At 51.0% G+C, this 17162-nt stretch overlaps 1 protein-coding gene across 3 annotated transcripts in view; it reads left to right on the top strand.

Annotated features, from left to right (window-relative positions):
- The first annotated feature begins 5424 nt into the window (after positions 1–5424).
- CDHR2 (cadherin related family member 2) overlaps positions 5425–17162 on the top strand; it is a 34834-nt gene continuing 23096 nt past the window's right edge. For 2 of the 3 annotated variants that reach the window (XM_045500870.1, XM_045500865.1), the window contains exons 1-3: positions 8894–9223; positions 15360–15426; positions 15698–15769. In XM_045500870.1, coding sequence (XP_045356826.1) covers positions 9221–9223; positions 15360–15426; positions 15698–15769 — 142 coding nt within the window. In that variant the 5' untranslated portion in view covers positions 8894–9220. Of the gene's footprint in view, positions 5550–8893; positions 9224–15359; positions 15427–15697; positions 15770–17162 lie in introns of those variants that run through there. The other variant, XM_045500868.1, reaches the window with a different exon arrangement.

Here is a 17162-nt window from a genome sequence, read left to right as displayed (position 1 = left end):
GCTCTGAACTGTCAGCACAGAGCCCGACGCGGGGCTTGAACCCATAGACCGTGAGATCATGACCTGAGCCGAAGTCGGACGCCCAACCGACTGAGCCACCCGGGTGCCCCAATGTTTATTTATTTTTAAGAGAGAGAGATAGCATGAGGTGGGGGGAGGGCAGAGAGGGGACGGAGGATGTGAGGCGAGCTCTGTGCTGACAGCAGAGACCCCGAGGTGGGGCTTCAACTCAGAACCGTGAGATCATGACCAGAGCTGAAGTTGGTCCCTCAACCGACTGAGCCACCCAGGTGCCCCTCCTTTTTTTTTTTTTTTTTTTTTTTTTTTTTTTTTAATGGCTGAAGGATATTTTACTGTGGATATACCACATTTTCTTTATCCATTCATCCGTTGATGGACACTTAGGTTGTTTCCATGTCTCAGCTACTGTGAACAATACGGCCATGAACATGGAGCTGTCTTTAAACCACTGAATAGTGTTCCGCTGTATTAATGTACAATCGTTTTTGAAACCCAGTCTTCTGAACAAATGGCCTCTGAGTTCTAGCCTTGTTCTTTCAGTGCCCCCAAGGGCCGGGCTCTTTCTGGAGTGGGGTTTTGTAGACACTATTCCCTCTGCCTGGGCTTTCCTTCCTTCCTCTTGGCCTGGCCTACTCTGCTGTCATACAGATTATCCCTCTGTGGGGCAGGAGTGCCCAGATCCCCTCCAACTCTGCTGGTGCCCAGAACCAAGGACAGTGCCTGGCATAAAGGGAATGTTCAATCCCTGTCTGTTGAATGAACACTGAAGTGGCAGGGGACCCAGGAGGGCCATGTGGCATCGAGTCACATTCCTAGAGGGCCCAGAGACATTACGTTCCTTCTCGGAGCTCCACTAACTTGACTGAAAGGAAACAGCCACCCTCATTTTCCTGATGTGGAAGCTGAGGCTCAGAGAGGGAGAGTGGCTTCCCTTAGGTCACACAGCCAGGAAAGGGAGAGCTGAAATGTGAACCCAGGTTGGCCTGGAGGCTACACCTATGTGTGGTGGTAGTGGGGCATGGTTGGAGGAGCCTGAGGGAAAGCTCTGGAGGAGCCGTCTTACAGTGGAGACAGGAAGCAGGATCTGGTGCTCTCAGAAGGAAGTGGAAGTGGTCAGGGAAACTCTCAACTCAATGAAACATATACAACTAGGCTCATGGAGTGGAGGCCATGTAAGAAGGTGAGCTTCCTATTACTGGAGGTGTACAAGCCATGGCAGAACAGCCACTAGGAAAGGGTGCTTTAGAGCAAATGTGTGCCCTGGAAAGGGGCCCAGGTGTCTGGGTTGGGGAGGAGTTAGTTTCTTCTGTCCCAAATTCTTTCTAGCATTGGAGGCTCGGAGTTTCTGACACCAAGGGGTTGTTCTTGGGCTGGCCCCTCTACTGTAGAACAGAACAATGAAGGAATTTTGTACTCTGCAAAGCCATGTGCGGCATGAAGGGAAGGCTAGGAAGTTGAGGAGGGATTGAACACATTCACAGCAAAGAGCCGCTCTTGGCTCAGGCTCTCCGGGTCAACCTGTGAGGCTGCACAGCGGAGTGGAGGGGTAGGTGAGGGTACATGGTGTCTCTGTGTTGCAGATGAAGAAGGGTCCGCTCAGAGAGGAGTGACTTGCCCAGTGTGTCACCCAGTTAGAGGCAAGTGAGGACTTGATTTCAACTTGGTCAATTTCTGAGCACATAGTGGGTGCACACAGTAGGTTGCCAGCAAAGACAGGCAACGAGAAGTTTTTCTGAACAAAATATTTAAAAAGCACACACTTAGGGGTGCCTGGGTGGCTCAGTTGGTGGAGCCTCCGACTTCAGCTCGGGTCATGATCTCATGGCTAGTGAGTTTGAGCCCCGCATCAGGTTCTGTGCTGACAGCTCAGAGCCTGGAGCCTGCTTCAGTTTCTGTGTATCCCTCTCTCTCTCTCTCTCTCTGCCCCTCCCCTGCTCATGCTCTGTCTCTCTCTGTCTCTCAAAAAATAAATAAATGTTAAAAAAAATTGTTTAAAAAAAACACACACGCACACACTTAGAACAGTGGCTGGGAAGGAAGCCTGATGTGTATCTGAATTGCTATCTCATGTGCACATTTCTCTATCACTTGTTCTTGTGCTAAGTGCTTTACTGTATCACATGATTAATCTTTTTTTTTTTTTTTTTTAATGGGAATGAGTAACACAAGTGGGAAAGTTTATTAAAGCAAAAAGTACACTCTCCAGATAGGAGAGAGGGCGAGAGACAGGGAGAGAGAGCGAGAGAGAGCGAGCTGCACCTCCCTCATTAATCTTTATAATAAACCTTTGAGTTGAGTTCTGCTGTTACACGCATTTTGAGGCTCAGGGAGATGCCCGAGACGCATTTTACAGATGAGGACACTGAGGCTCAGGGAGATGCCTGAGACCCCCAGCTGGTAAGCAGTGGGCAGGTGATTAGGACCCAAGTCATCTGAATCCACATCCTGGCCTCTTAGCTCCACTTTCTGACTGGCTGCCTGCCTTTCCCTGAAGCTGAGCCTGTGCCTAGGGCTATTACTTGGATCAGCATTTTCACAGCCCGGGCTCAGTGAACTTCTGAGGCTGCATTGTGGCAGGCACACAGGTGCCACTTGAGAAGGGCAGGGCACCATTTGGCCACACCTGGATCATGCAGATGCTGTCCAAAGGTCTGGCAGGTTAGCACATGCCCTCATGGGACCATAGCAGTGACTCAGAGCTATTGGTCCCAGGTGTCAGAGCAGGGACGGGGAGCAGGGACTTGGGTCTGGGGTCTGCCCTACCTGGAGCTGGCCAGGGAGACCAGGCTGACTCCCTCGGTCTGGGGCAGGCCCGGAGCCCAGAGTGCTGGGGGGGAGCAGCCTGCCCTTCTTCTTAGTAGTTAGGTCAGAGCAATCCCACCACACTATAACAAACACTAGCATTCATTGGGACTTTACTCTGTGTTGGACACTGTGCTCGGGACTTTAAATGCATGACTCCATTTCATACCCACCACCACCTTCTGAGAGAGGCTTCATACATTGTCTGTGATTCACAGACAAGGTTGCTGGGGCTTAGAGACATGGTATCATTTGCCCTATCACAACTGAACCCAGATGTCCGGCCCCTGAGCCCCATCTCTTAACAACTACCTTATAATAGTCATGTCAGGTGCTGTTCACCTCCTGCAGCATCCGCTCCTTGGAGACAGACAAGAGTTCTCAGGTATCAGATCTCACATCACCATGGTTCCCAGATGCTGACCATTGCATGCTCTCTCTCTAGCCCCCGACATACTCACCCAAGGGGTGTGTGTGTGTGTGTGTGTGTGTGTGTGTTTAGTGGTTGGATGCTGGACTTAATGGATCCTGTTTCCCTTTTTGCTTTGCCTGCGGAGAAGCTCAGAAGCCAATTCATGACCCACCTCTGGCAAGTAACCAGAACTGCAAGGCAAATATTTACATATTCTATGGATTCGATTCAGGCCTATATTCTCCTTGTTTTTCCTATACCTTTTCCCTTCATCCTGGTTTCTTCACCTTTTTAAGCTAGTTGCAGCATATATTTTCCTTCCTTTTTTTTTTTTTTTTTTTTTTTTTTTATTGTGCTGAAATACACCTAACATAAAATTCACTATCCGGGCGCCTTGGTGGCTCAGTTAAGTGTCTGACTCTTGATCTCAGCTCAGGTCTTGATCTCGGAGTCGTGAGTTCAAGCCCAGTGTTGGGCTCCATGCTGGGTGGGAAGCTTACTTAAAAAAAAAATTCGGGGCGCCCGAGTGGCTCAGTCGGTTGAGTGTCCGACTTCAGCTCAGGTCATGATCTTGCAGTTTGTGAGTTCGAGCCCCGTGTGCTCTGTGCTGATGGCTCACAGCCTGGAGCCTGCTTTGGATTCTGTGTCTCCCTGTCTCTCTGCCCCTCCCACGCTCATTCTCTGTATCTCTCCGTCTCTCAACAATAAACATTAAAAACATTTTTTTAAAATACAATAAAATAAAATAAAAATTCACTATCTTAACAATTTTAAGTGTACAGTTCAGAAGTATTAAGTACATTTATAAAGCTGTGCACCCATCACAACCATCTATCTCCAGAACTCATTTAATATTTTTTTAATTTTTTTTTTTTTTGAGAGAGAGAGAGAGAGAGCACAAGCAGGGGAGGGGCAGAGAAAGAGAGAGAGAGAATCCCAAGCATGCTCCCCACTGTCAGTATGGAGCCCAAATCGGGGCTCGAACTCACTAACTGTGAGATCATGACCTGAGCCGAAATCAAGAGTCACACACTTAACTGACTGAGCCACCCAGGTGCCCCCAGAACTCATTTAACCTTGCAAAAACTGCAGCTCTGTGCTCACTAAACAACTTCTCATTCCTCTTCCACCAGCCCCTAGTGACCACCATTCTACTTTTTTTTCCTATGAATTTGACTACTTTAGATACCTCATGTAAATGGAATCGTATGGTACTTGTCCTTCTGTGACTGGCTTATTTCCCTCAGCACAACGTTCTCAAGGTTCATCCATGTTGTAGCATGTATAATAATTTCCTTCCTTTTGTTTATCCATTCATCTGTCGATGGACATCGGGTTGTTTCCATGCTTTACCTAATGCGAATAAGTATGCTATGAACATGGGTATACACAAAGCATGTGTACTTTGATAATCTATTTTAAATTTGGGGAGTGATGGGTGAGGGGGTAGGGAACAAACATCCCTGTAAAGTGCCTGATCTGTATCTATTGAGTCAGGTAGGGTCCCTGTCCATAAGGAGAGGTTCACCATAGAAGAGGCTGGTGATCCTGTATTGGGGGTCCTCTTTCTCCTGTGTCAACACAGGGATGGATGGTGGGGCCTGCATGGCTGGAGGGGGAATTGGGGGCTCAGACCCTGCTGGGAGGCCACAGCACCTAGATGGTATTTAACACCAGCCTGGGGTGGATGAGCCCCTGGGGAAGGGTAGATACCCTTTGAGGGCCTCAGTGGAGGGGAATATTAGCAACAGTAGGCAGGAGAGTACGTTACCCAAGTTCAAGGTTGCCCTCACTCTCTTCTGAAAACCTCACAGATGTACACTGGAGTCTCCATATTTGATTGCTTATTAGTTCCTTCTCCTGACCTAACTACTCTCTCATTTTCTCCACAGGCTGCCTGTCACTGAGGCCTCTTAACAGCCAGGAGGAGATGGGAGGCTTAGGTATCACCTTCTGATGACCAACTGTCACCCTCCCCACCTCCTGCCTGCCCCAGGGTTGGGCCTGGTTCCCAGGTCTCTGGGCTGGAGTTCTGCCAGGCTCTTTCTCCTGTGGCCTGAGCCTTCTGTCCTGGGAGTACGGAGGCGGGTCGCCTCAGTCTTGCCCTCCTGCCCCCTTGCTAGAGCCACAGTCAGTGCCTGTTGAGGAGTCTGTCCCATCCTTCTCATCCTGGGAGGTGTGGTCTCTGGCAGGGTTAATGATTGCTCAAGAGAGGAGGAGATGGTGCTAAAGTCTGCCGGCCACACTGTGGCAGGCCCCAGACGGTGCCCGCTGGTGCCCATCTGCCGCCTCCACGGCCCCTTCCGGGGCACAGGTAGGGACCGCACAGCTTGGCTGCAACGGGGCCGCAGGGGGCTGCTGGCCAGGGGTAGGGGCTGAGTAAGGTTGTTGAGGCCAAGGTGAGCTCTGTGGCTCCCACCCAGCTGGGTGGGAGCCCCGGGCAGAGGGAGTGAGGGCTCGTTCTGGGTTGGGCGGACCTGGAGCTGAGGGAGTCCCGGTCTGACTGCCAGGCCTCAGTTTCTTCTCAGTGTGGGGCTAATAAGACCTGTTCCCAGGTGCTGATGGCTCCCCTCCCTTCCAAGTCCTTGGATAATCTGGACCCACTGAGGTTTCTCACAGGACAGAAGGGAGGCAGTTCCCTCAGGCAAGTGCGTTAACCTGCCTGGGCCTCTTTCACAAGAAGCTCGAGGGGGTAAAGACAGAGTGGCTGAGCCGGAGGGCTCCAGAGCTCCAGGAGAAAGAACTGGGCTCTGACCCCGACTGCGTGGGTTCAGATCCCAGCTCCGTCCTGACTTTGGGTGGGCTCTGTAACTCTTCTGGACCTCAGTTTCCACATCGGTGGAGTCAGGATGGTAAGGATGCAGGAAGGAAGCTGGAGAGCCTCTGAAGCCCAGTTGGGTCTTTGGTCAGTGATGGATTGGAGTGCCACCTCAGCCAGTACTAGGAAGGGTCTGGCTGGGACGAACTGCAGGCCGGGCCCCAGCCCTGGCCTGGTGTGAGAGCCAGGGCCCGGCTGGACCTCTTCCCTGAGGCCGGCACTGCACGGCTGGGGCACCAGACACCGGCGTGGGCTCAGGGAATTTGGGATCTGACTGATGGCCACCAGCATATGGACTCCATGGTTCTTAACCTCACCCCATTTCTAAGGAGGGAAACTGAGGCTGAGAGGGGGCAAGGGCTTGCCTGGGGGTGGGCGACAGTGAGTAAGTGAAATTCTGGAATCCAACCCAGGGCCATTTGCCTCCATATCTATCTGCCGCTGAAACAGCTGGGGTGATGGGCACTGGAGGGGCCCTGTGGCAGGGAGCCCAGTGCTCTTGGGGTCTACATCTTGGCACCGGGGCTCCCTGGCTGGGCTGGTGTCTGCCTTGTGGGTGTAGGTAGGGCCCCATGAAGTCAAATGGAGCCCAGACCAAGGCTCACCCAAGGACTCCTGGATTTGGAGCTAGTCTGGGTCTAATGCCCTGTCCCATGCTCTCGGACATCCCTCTTTGAACTTCTCGGAGCCTCAGTTTTCTCACTGCACCCCAAACGATAATTCTTACAGCTGGGGCACAGCCGTGAGAAGGAAACAGAATGGAAGAGAAAGTATGCGATGAGCTAGAGGTGGCAGTGGCCATGCTGGCCGAGTCAGCTCTTTGGGGGCCTGTGGGTGACAAGGGCCACCACCCTCTCTGGCCCTCTTGGAGGTCCTGGGCAGATCTGGGGTCCTCACCCCCTATCTGGGAGACGGTGTGGGTGGCCTGGGTTGTTGGGAACTGTGGCTGATGGCTCTTCCCACTGGGGTCAAGGAGCCAGTGCTTCCCAGGCCAGGGTGAGTGTGCCTCATCCAAGCGGGGGAGGGGGTGAGAGGGGCACTCCTGGTGGGGGGCCTGCACATCTCATGTGGCCAGTAGGGGTTCAGAAGCACCCTAATTCACTTCTTTTTTGACATCGCTCCTTCTTTAAGGAGTACTTTTTGAGAGGAAGGAAAGTGTGGGGAGAGGGAAGCTGGGATTTCTAGAATGTAGATAGTCCCGCTTTTTAGAAGGCAAACTGAGAGGTAGAAGGGAAAGAAGAGCCTCTGGGTGTGGCTGCGTGGCACTGGGGCTGGGGTGAGACTGCCTTCTTCGCGCCCAGGCTGCCCAGCGGCACAGGCCCGGGGTGGGCCGGCCCGTGCACTATCAAGGCCTCTCCCCAGTCCCAGCCCACAGGCAACGCCATTCACTTCTTGTTCATTTGCAATTGCTCTGTCCCCTGCCCTTGCTGGGAGACCAGAAACTCAGGGGCCGGAGGAGCGCCCACCAAAGCATACACATGGCTCTGTACCTGACCTGGCCTTAGAGGATGGAGAGAATTTGCACATATGCAGAAGGCGAGGGAAGGCATTCCAGGCGAGGGGACAGCATATGCAAATGCCTGGATAGAGGAAAATAGAGGGTGTGGATGGAGAACAGGAGCATCCAGTGCCACTGGACCACAGGAGGGGGAAGGGGACCAGCTTGTGTGGGAAGAGAAACCCAGGACCTGTGAGGACTCAGCCTGCCAGGCCGAGGGGGAGGAAGTGTTTCCTGCCGCCAGAGCCGTGGTGGAGGCTTGTGCTTGGGAGTAGCTGTGCCCAGCGGGCGAGAAGGCTCACTGGTGGGGCAGGTTCGTTCTTGTTCCTTGTCCAGCTCACACAGGCTCTGTACATTTTTCTCAAATGACCAAATCCAGAGGTGACACTCTGGACCATAGAACTTTGGCCTCATTATGATCAAGTGAGCGTGTGTGTGTAAAAAGTTTCTGTAACAAGGGGACAAGATTGTGTGAAACCCAGGGTGGAGGTACTAAAGTGGGGAGGAGAGGCAGGACGCAGCAAGAAAGAGCACTGGACTGGGTGGGAGGGAGGCGTCCAGTTTTGCCCCCAACTGGCTTGCGGGCGTTGGGCAGGAGCCTTATCTTCCCTGGGACTCAGGAATAAAAGGGGTTGACAGCCACCTCTCTGGGATGGTCTGGACCAGATGCAGGGGCAAGACTTTGGATATATCACTGTTGCCCCGAGTAAGGATCAGCAGGCTTCTTGAGGCCCCAAGACAATGGGAGGGGGAAGTTGGAAGAAGCTTCCATGAGCAATGAGTGTAGCTGGTTTATAGGAAGGAGGCCAGGAGGTGGAGGCCTTGGGGACCCTAGAGGATCCCTGCCAGTTAAGGCTGTTCTCCCTCTACCTTGCCCTTGGGTGCTCTGCACACACTGTCTGGGAGAAGTCTGGCTGATGAGGAAGAGAAAATCAGAAGCCCAGAAAGAGAGAGAATAGACTTCCTGCTTTGGGTTCTGATCCCATTACTGACTGGGTCACGTCCCTTCTGCTCCCGGGCCGTGGTGTGCCGAGGACTGAATGGCACAGGGTACAAAGTGCCAGCCACAGCACGTGGGCCATCCTTGCCGGCTTCCTTCCCCTTGAGGACTGGATCCCGAGGGCAGGGGTTTCCTGTGTTCCCGATTGCACTTTGTCATAGTGAAAAGCACACCTTGCACACTTAGTGACTAATTTCCCTGTGGCTGCTGACTCACCCCTGAAGGAGGGGAAGTGGGAGAACGAAAGAGGTGAGGGGTGAGGTCCAAGATCACACAGCAAGGGGACATCAGGACTGGCTGCATCCAGCCAGTGTTGAGGCACCCCCGATTTTGCTCACACAGTGGATGCCAGCTGTCTCCCGCCATCATCAGGGTCCAACTCCGTCTCTGCGTCTACTGTGTGCCCACTGCCACCACCATCTCCACCTGCCTCCCCCCCCTCATCATCACAAACGGTATCCCCACGTCACTGCCACCACCGTCCCTGCTTCCATCCCTTTGTCATCCCTACCCCCAACCAAACTACCGTCCTGGCCCAACTCCACCTCCATGACCCGCTCCAGGCGCCCCCCCCCCCAAGTAACTGCATGGTGACCCCAGCTCCATCACACCGGCATCCTCCACCGCCTGGCCGTCAACATCTTGCGTAGGACTGGAAGGAGCAGTCATATGGTGAGGATGACCGCACAACAGGCAGAAGGAAGGGATTTGCATTTGTTGAGTGCTTTCTGTGTGCCAGAGGCTGAGCTGGCACATTCTCTTCTCATTCACTCCCCCTACCCCTATCACTTCGTAGAGTTGACAGTCCATCTTACAAAGGAGGAAATGGGCTTAGAGTGAATCGCCCAGAGAGCCTGTGCTGCTTCTCAGCTCTGTAAGCTCTTTGCCTCTCTAACCTCTAGTTTCCCCATCTGTAAAGTGGGTATGATGGTGCCTATCTTAAGTGTTCCTGTGTCAAATAGCGCCCAGCTCGGTGTCCAGCATGGAGTACATGTTCCTTCCATGGCAGCTGCTGTCGCTCACTGCCGGGATGCTTAACACCTGCCACATATTCCACTGAGGCCTTCGTCCCATCTTTCTTGACTGTTGCTTGGGGTTCCCACATTTAGGTTACTTCCATTTTCCATGATTACAAATAACCACTTGTGATGAACAGTTTTTCTGCTGAAAGAGTTTCCTTACTTTATTTATTTATTTTGAGAGAGAGAGAGAGAGGGAGGGGCAGAGAGAGAGGGTAAGCGAGAACCTGCATTGTGAATGCAGAGCCTGATGCAGGGCTGGAACTCACGAACCGCGAGATGGTGACCTGAGCTGAAGTCAGTCGCTCAACGGACTGAGCCACCCAGGCACCCCAAGAGTTCTTTATTTTAGGTTCTTTGGATCACTAGGTCTGAGATAACAGATGGTTTGAAGGTGTGGGGCCCATAGCTGAACTGGGTTTTTCTGCCTCCTGCTGGAGCCCTGGGGAAAGCCCATGGGAAAGACCTCCTCACTTCTAGCTGTGAGCTCCACTGAGCCTGTTTCTCTGTTGGCAAAATGGATTGTGCAGAGATGATGTGAATTTATGTCCTGCCCCCAAAATACCTCTATTCCTGCCTCTTCTCTTTAGCCCTGCTGCCACCATTTCAATCCACCGGCATGTAGCAGCTGGAAAGATCTTCTAGAAAAGTAAATTAGTCCCTGCCACTCCTCTGCTTAAAACCCTGGAATGACCCTCCGTTTTCCTTAGAATAAAGCAAACCATCCTCGCCTTGTCTTACAGGGCCAGGCATGATCTGCCTCTGCCTGCTTCCCCTCCCCGTCTCCCTCCCTGCCCCTCTCTCTCCTGGGTCCAGCCACAGGGCCCATCTTACAATTCCCGGAACACAACTGGTTCTTACCTGACCTGGGACCACCTCTCATACTGACTGAGCAACTTTGTAACAGTGCTCACTTCAGCCAAGTAGTATGGGTACTGATTTATTTTATTTTAAAGAGAGGGGAAGAGGGGCCGAGGGGGAGAGAGATAGAGAGAGAGAGAGAGCGAGAGTGAGAGCGAGAGAGAGAGAGAGAGAGAGAATCTTAAGCGGGCTGCATGCTCCACGCAGAGTCCTATGCCAGGGTCGATCCCTAACCCTGGGATCATGACCTGAACCAAAACCAAGAGTTGGGCACTCGACCGACTGAGCCACCCAGGTGCCCTGTGAATTTTTTAAAAAAGATATTATTTTTAAGTGCTCTCTACACCCAAGGTGGGGCTTGAACTCACAACCACCAGATCAAGAGTTGTATACTCTACGGACTGAAGCACCCAGGCGCCCCATGGGCCCTGAATTTAAAAAATTCAAATAAGGAGCGCCTGGGTGGCTCATTTGGTTGAGTGTCTGACTTCGGCTCAGGTCACGGTCTCGCAGTTCGTGGGTTCGAGCCCCGTTTCGGGCTCTGTGCTGACAGCTCAGGGGCTGGAGCCTGCTTCGGTTTCTGTGTCTCCCTCTCTCTCTGCCCCTCCCCTGCTCGCACTCTGTCTCTCGCGCTCTCTCTCTCAAAATAAATAATCAAAAAATGTTTTTAATAAAAAAATAAAAAATTCAGATCATACTACGAGATTTATAACAACAAACAGCCCCTGAATTGCGTTTCCCCATATTTTTGTTTGACTTGGTTTGGATTTTTCAGTGTCTGTCACTGGTCTGCAGGTTTCCATGATTTATTGTGTTTGCTTATTTCCATGGTGTAAATACTTCCACCCTGACTTCAAGCCACGAAGATCGTGCCAACCAGATTGTAAACTTCCTGAAGCTATGGCAGTTTTCAGTAGGAGCTCCCACATGCTATGGCATCTCTCTTCCCTTCAATGTCTGATGGTTCCTGTTCATACATAATGAAATCTGTGGGGGCTCTGGGTCAGGGGGCAAGGCAGAACTTGTCTTTTAGAAGCCGCACCATAAAGTGAGTCAATGGAAGCCCCTACATTTCAGAATCTGTGGGTTGTTTCCTCTTAAGTGGGTCCATTTTCTCTGTTTTTTTTTTTTTTTTCATTTTTTTTTATTTTTTATTTTTTTTAATTTCTGGTGGTTGGGGGAGGTGTCCTATCATCTCCAGTGCTTTTGGAACTGAGAAGGGACAAGAGGCTGAGAGTGTCACCATTTAGTGTGCAGTCTTTCACTTAGCTCCCTGTTTTGCTGTGGTACCCCACCTCTGCCAGGCCTAGGGCCCCCCGGCTCCAGATCTCTCCGATTCAGCCTTTTCAGGAAGTAGCCTCCATGTAAGTTCTCTAATGTGTGTGGGGGGTGGGATGTCAGCCCCCTGACTGCATGGGTGGAGAAGCGGTATCTGGGAGTCTAACGGCTCCACATGCAAACTTTCAACTAATTTTCCTGCTTTTAGGCCACCCCACACCTCCGATTTCAGAGGGTTCTAGAACCGTCAATGCTTTGGCCTTTCTGGGGTTTTGAGCTGGCTTCTCGTGGGTGTCATCCGTACTCTGGTTTTCACTATCATTAGCTTGATAAGTTGTTCATCTCTCATCAACTCTTTTGAACTTCTAAAATCTTTACCATCATTTGAGTGGGGTTTCAAGAAGGAAGAAGTGGAGATAAATGTTGAATTCTCCTGAACAGAAAGCTCCCTCCTCCACTCCTCACACAATGCCCTTTCCTTATCTGTCAGACATGTCACTTTCTCAGAGACTCAGCCCTATGTGTTCCCATTATCCACTGCTACATAACCAACCACGCTAGGACTTACTGGCAAACAACAACAGTCATTTATTATGCTTAGAGATCTACCATTTGGGCAGGGCTCAGAAGGGATGGCTCATCTGGGGGTAGAGCACCCATTTTGGGATGGTTTATACACCGGCTTATTCACATGGATGTTAGCTGTCTGCTGGGACCTCAACCAGGCTGTTGGCCAGGGGCTTCGGTTCTTCTCCACATGAGTCTCTTCAAGAGACTGCTTGGGCTTTCTTGCAGCATGACTGCTGAGTTCCAAGAGTGAGTGTTCCAAGACACTGGAAAGGAAACTGCCAGTATCTTGAGGCCTAGGCCTGGAAACCGGCATAGCATCTCTGGTGCCATATTCTATCGATCAGTCATGGGGCCTGCCCAGATGTCTTAACTATAAAACCAGTGGGATTTTTAATTCATGGAGGTGACTGTGTAATGACATGGAGAGGCTAAGGCAATTGTAAGAATTTTTATTACAGTTTTCTCGAAGAGCTGGCTTGCCACACCATGCAGGGCCACATGGGGAAGCTTTTGGTCAGGAGGCAGAAGGAAGGAGGAGAAAGCATGACCCAGAGCCTCAGTGCATTTTCCATGGGAAGGAAGCTTCAGGTCAAGCAGCAGAGCAAGATTAGGATTAAGTAGTTTGAATAGTTTTGGTAGGCTCTAGGGGCTGTCCTTAGCTGTCCAGTGCTTGGCCCTGGGGTGACTTAGGGCAGGGGGAATATTGACCTGGTGTGTGAGTTAGATAAAGGAGGTGGTTTGGGTGTCGTCTCTGGATTGGTTGGTTTGTATAGGAGAGGAGTATTTGCAGGCAAGTCATTTGTCATCTCTAGGAAATAGCTCACCTTGGGAAAGGCCAGCAAGACCCCCCAGGTGTTAAAGTCTCATAAAAGAGAGAAAATAAAAACATGATGAATGGACCAGATTCAAGGGGGGCAGACCTAGTCCTTATCTCTTGCTGGGAGAAGTGTCAAAAAGTGCGTAGCCCAGTTTATCTGCCATAGTGCCCAAAGTGGCACCCCTCCTTCTGCTCCCACACTAGGCGCATTCTCTTCCTTCATAGCACAGGATGCAGCAAGCAGTTAGATAGCACTGTGTTTACTTGTTTAGGGTCTGTCTCATTTACTAAGCCAGGAGCTTGGTGAAGGCAGCACGCAGAGTCTTTTGTTGGCCATTATTTTCCCAGTGCTGAGAACAAGGTATAGCACATGGTGGATGGTAGACATCCATAAATATTTATAAAAGAATGAATGAATGAATCAGAGTACCCAGCACATAGTATGTGCTCAGGAAATGTCAGCAGATATTTAAAATTACCAATCCACCTGATACCCCCGTGTTTCCCTGGCAGTGAGGGAAAGCGGGGTGCACCTGTGGCGATGCGAGGCATGGGAGATGGCAGTCAGGCATGGATGGTCTGTGGAAGCCCTTTTATGCAGTGTGGACTCAGGCAATGCGGAGCCATCGAAGGCTTTTGAACAGGGGAGAGAGGTCATCCGAGGGGACAAGGAAGGATTACTTGAGCTGAGCGAACTGGATTAGAGACTAAGGGGAGCGAGACCTGGAGGGGGGCTGAGCCAGGCAAGGGGGGAAGGGGGCCTGTGAGTGTGGCCTCTGTGGGATGGAGAGAAATGCAGGTGTCCCCATGGATTGGATGTGGGGCACTCCAGAAAAGGGAAGTCAGGGTAACCTGGGCAAATGGGTATATTCCTGAGGTGGGAACTTGGGAGAGGGCTGGGTGGTGAGAGGGAGAGGACTTCTGGGATTTGATGCTGTTTCATTGTCAGGATCAGCTCTGGAAGCCAATCTCTCTCTCCCTTGTTCCTTACTCTCCCCTTTGGAGGGTCCCATCTTTTGGAATCAGCCATAGATTGAGGTCATTTTTCTCTTGGTTGTCCCATAGTTTTGGATCCTTCCCAAACTGACTTAACCAGGGAACCCTCCTGCTGTAGGGCATCTTACATGGGCAGTGTTCCACAGAGCACACTTTGGGAAAGGCTGAAAAGGCAGCTGTTAAATGTGTCTGCAAGTAGGACAAAGGACCCTGCCCACCCATAGAGTCTTTGGATTGTCCTGGAGAAGTCACAGTCCCTCCTCAGGCACCTGATTTTGAAGGATGCTATTAGTTTTAGACACTTCAAATAGGCAGAGTAGTGTAGTGGCTGGGGGAGTGAATTCTGAAGACTAAAAGCCTTGTGTTCAATTTTTTTAAATTTAAATTTAAATTTAAATTTTATTTTATTTGAGAGAGAGAGAGACAGAGAGAGACCAAGCATGAGCAGGGAAGAGGGCAGAGGGAGAGAGAGAGAGAATCTTTTTTTTTAAATTTTTTAAAAACATTTATTCATTTTGGAGAGTGAGAGAGACAGAGCATGAGCAGGGGAGGGGCAGAGAGAGAGGGAGACACAGAATCCAAAGCAGGCTCCAGTCTCTGAGCTGTCAGCACAGGGCCTGACGCAGGGCTCGAACTCACGGACTGCGAGATCATGACCTGAACCGAAGTCGGACACTCAACCGACTGAGCCACCCAGGTGCCCCTGAGAGAGAGAGAGAGAGAGAGAGAGAGAGAGAGAGAATCTTAAGCAGGCTCCATGCTGAGCAGAGCTCAATCCCATGACTCTGGAATCATGACCTGAGCTGAAATCAAGAGTTGGATGCTCAACCAACTGACCCACCCAGGCGCCCCCAAAAGAGTGTAGTTTTGTCATTGATTTCCTGTGTGGCCTCAGGAAAGCCCCTTATTCTCTCAACCACCTCATAGTTGCAGGAATATCAAGATTACACATACAATTTGCTTAGAGCAGTACCTACTACACAGTAGACACTGAATTCTGGAGTCAAGTTCAGAGTCATTCTCAGAATGGAATTCTGGACCAGGCTCAGCTACCTTGCCCACCCTTCTGGGTACCACCACCCCCCCTCCCGCCATTACTCCTACCCTGGGACATCTGGAAAATGGGCAGAGGATGATAGGGGCCCTTTAGGAGAGCTGCTGATGGTAGTTGTGGGTGGCCTGGGTCAGACCCAGACAGATGGGGGGGTCCGCCAAAGGGAGGGAGGCATGTGTATAGGTGCCTCTTCCCTGACACCTCTTCTCCTAGGTCCTTCCAGACATGATGGCATGGTTGTGGCTGTCCTGCTTCCTGTTTCCTACCCTCATGGTGTCCGGTGGGTGCCTCTCCTCCCCTATCAGAGTAGCATTAACAGGGGGATCCTTGGCAGGACCTTCCAGAAGGAAGGGGCACTGTCTCATCAGCAAACTCCCAGCTCCTACGACCCAGCCTCATGCTTGGCTGCCTTGGGGAGGCCTGGGGAGCAATACAGGCCCTGGCGGGTGAGCTTGGCTGAAGGTTGGGACTGGTATGGGCTCCCACAGAGGCTGGTGGGGGTCAGGCTTTGCAATGGCAACCAGGTGTTCCAGTGATCTATGTTCCTACAGTGGCAGCCAATGTGGCCCCAGTGTTCTCGGGAAACATGACGAGAGTGAACTTGCCTGAGGACCTACCAGTGGGTGAGTAACCATCCCTGTGCAGAGACTGTGCCAAACCCTCACCCAAAGAGGGTGCCAGGGCCTCCCTTAGGAGCTAGCTCCCCATCCTTGCAGCTGCGTGGCTCGTCAAGGGGCAAAGGTGGACTGATGGGAGTCAGTTCCAGAAATTGGTTTGCGCCAGGGCCCTCACACAACATCAAATAACCAAGACACCCCATGAGAACATTCCTCCTGTTTCCCGTCACTTTCTGGTGTTTCTGATTTCCCCAAGGAGAAAGGATCCACTTGGGACAATTCTTTCTCTTCCAACTCTCCCACTTGCTAACCTCCCTCCAGTCCCTGTTTTTAGCCCCTAAACAGAGAGTAGGTTTCAGACTCAGAGCCTTTCACACACTTCTCTCCAGAAGTTAATAAGTTTGCTTTATTTTTATTGCCTTTGTTTGTAGAGTTACTTTCTATCTATGGCAAGTGAAATGGATTTCTATTTACAGCCACGATCTAAAGCTTGCTTTTAAAATAAATGTACTTACATGAAATGATAAGTGGGTTAAAAGAAGGATCGTAAATAATGAGATATTTGGTTATGGTAAAGATGGTGGCAGTGTATAAGAGGGGATGACATTTGGGAAATATCGTTTTGGAGGAACCATAGGAACTGAATACCAAATTCCTAGCAGGATGTGGATTGGAGAAGCAGAAACAAAGATGACTATTTTCACTGGGATATAGGCTCAGCTGTACATTATAGACCCCAAACAACCAAGGTGTAAACAAGGTCAAGGTTTATAATTCTCTCATATAGCCATCTATAGCAACAAGTCCAGGGCTGCCTGGGGTTCTGTTCCATGAGAACAGTAGGCTGTTCCCAATTCTATGCTCCTGGTGTCAGGCACCCTCCCTCCTTCCACATCCAGATTCTGCCTTCCCTCAGGTGCGGCCCTCATCCACGTGGTCCAAGATGGCTCATGCCTCACCCTATTCCAGCCAGCCAGAGGAGGAAGGGGCAACGTGAGTTTGGCCCTTTGTCCTAAGGACAGGCTCCAGACTCCACACACACAGATTTTAGCATCATATCCACACCTAGCTTCAAGGGAACCTGGGAAATGAAGTCTTTACTCTGGTTGACCATGTAACCAGCTCAGAATCTGGGCTTCTCTTACTCTAAGGGAAAGGAGGAGTATGACTACTGGGGGACAAGCCACAGTCTTTGTCTTAGCATCAGAATTGGGATCTCAGATATGTAAAACTCCAACCTAACACAAGAGACTGCATCAAAGGAAGTGAAACCCAGAGTTTGTCCTGGGATTCAGATGCCCAGATCTGAGGGAAGGATGGGGATGGACTTTGCAGGCACGAAGGCCACGTGCCTTTGGGTGTGGTTGCCAGGACACAAGATCTATTCAGGGTTATATTA

This window comes from Leopardus geoffroyi, chromosome A1 (assembly GCF_018350155.1).
Source record: "Leopardus geoffroyi isolate Oge1 chromosome A1, O.geoffroyi_Oge1_pat1.0, whole genome shotgun sequence".
In the NCBI taxonomy this organism is placed as follows: Eukaryota; Metazoa; Chordata; class Mammalia; order Carnivora; family Felidae; genus Leopardus; species Leopardus geoffroyi.
This window is presented reverse-complemented; position numbering and strand designations above follow the sequence as displayed.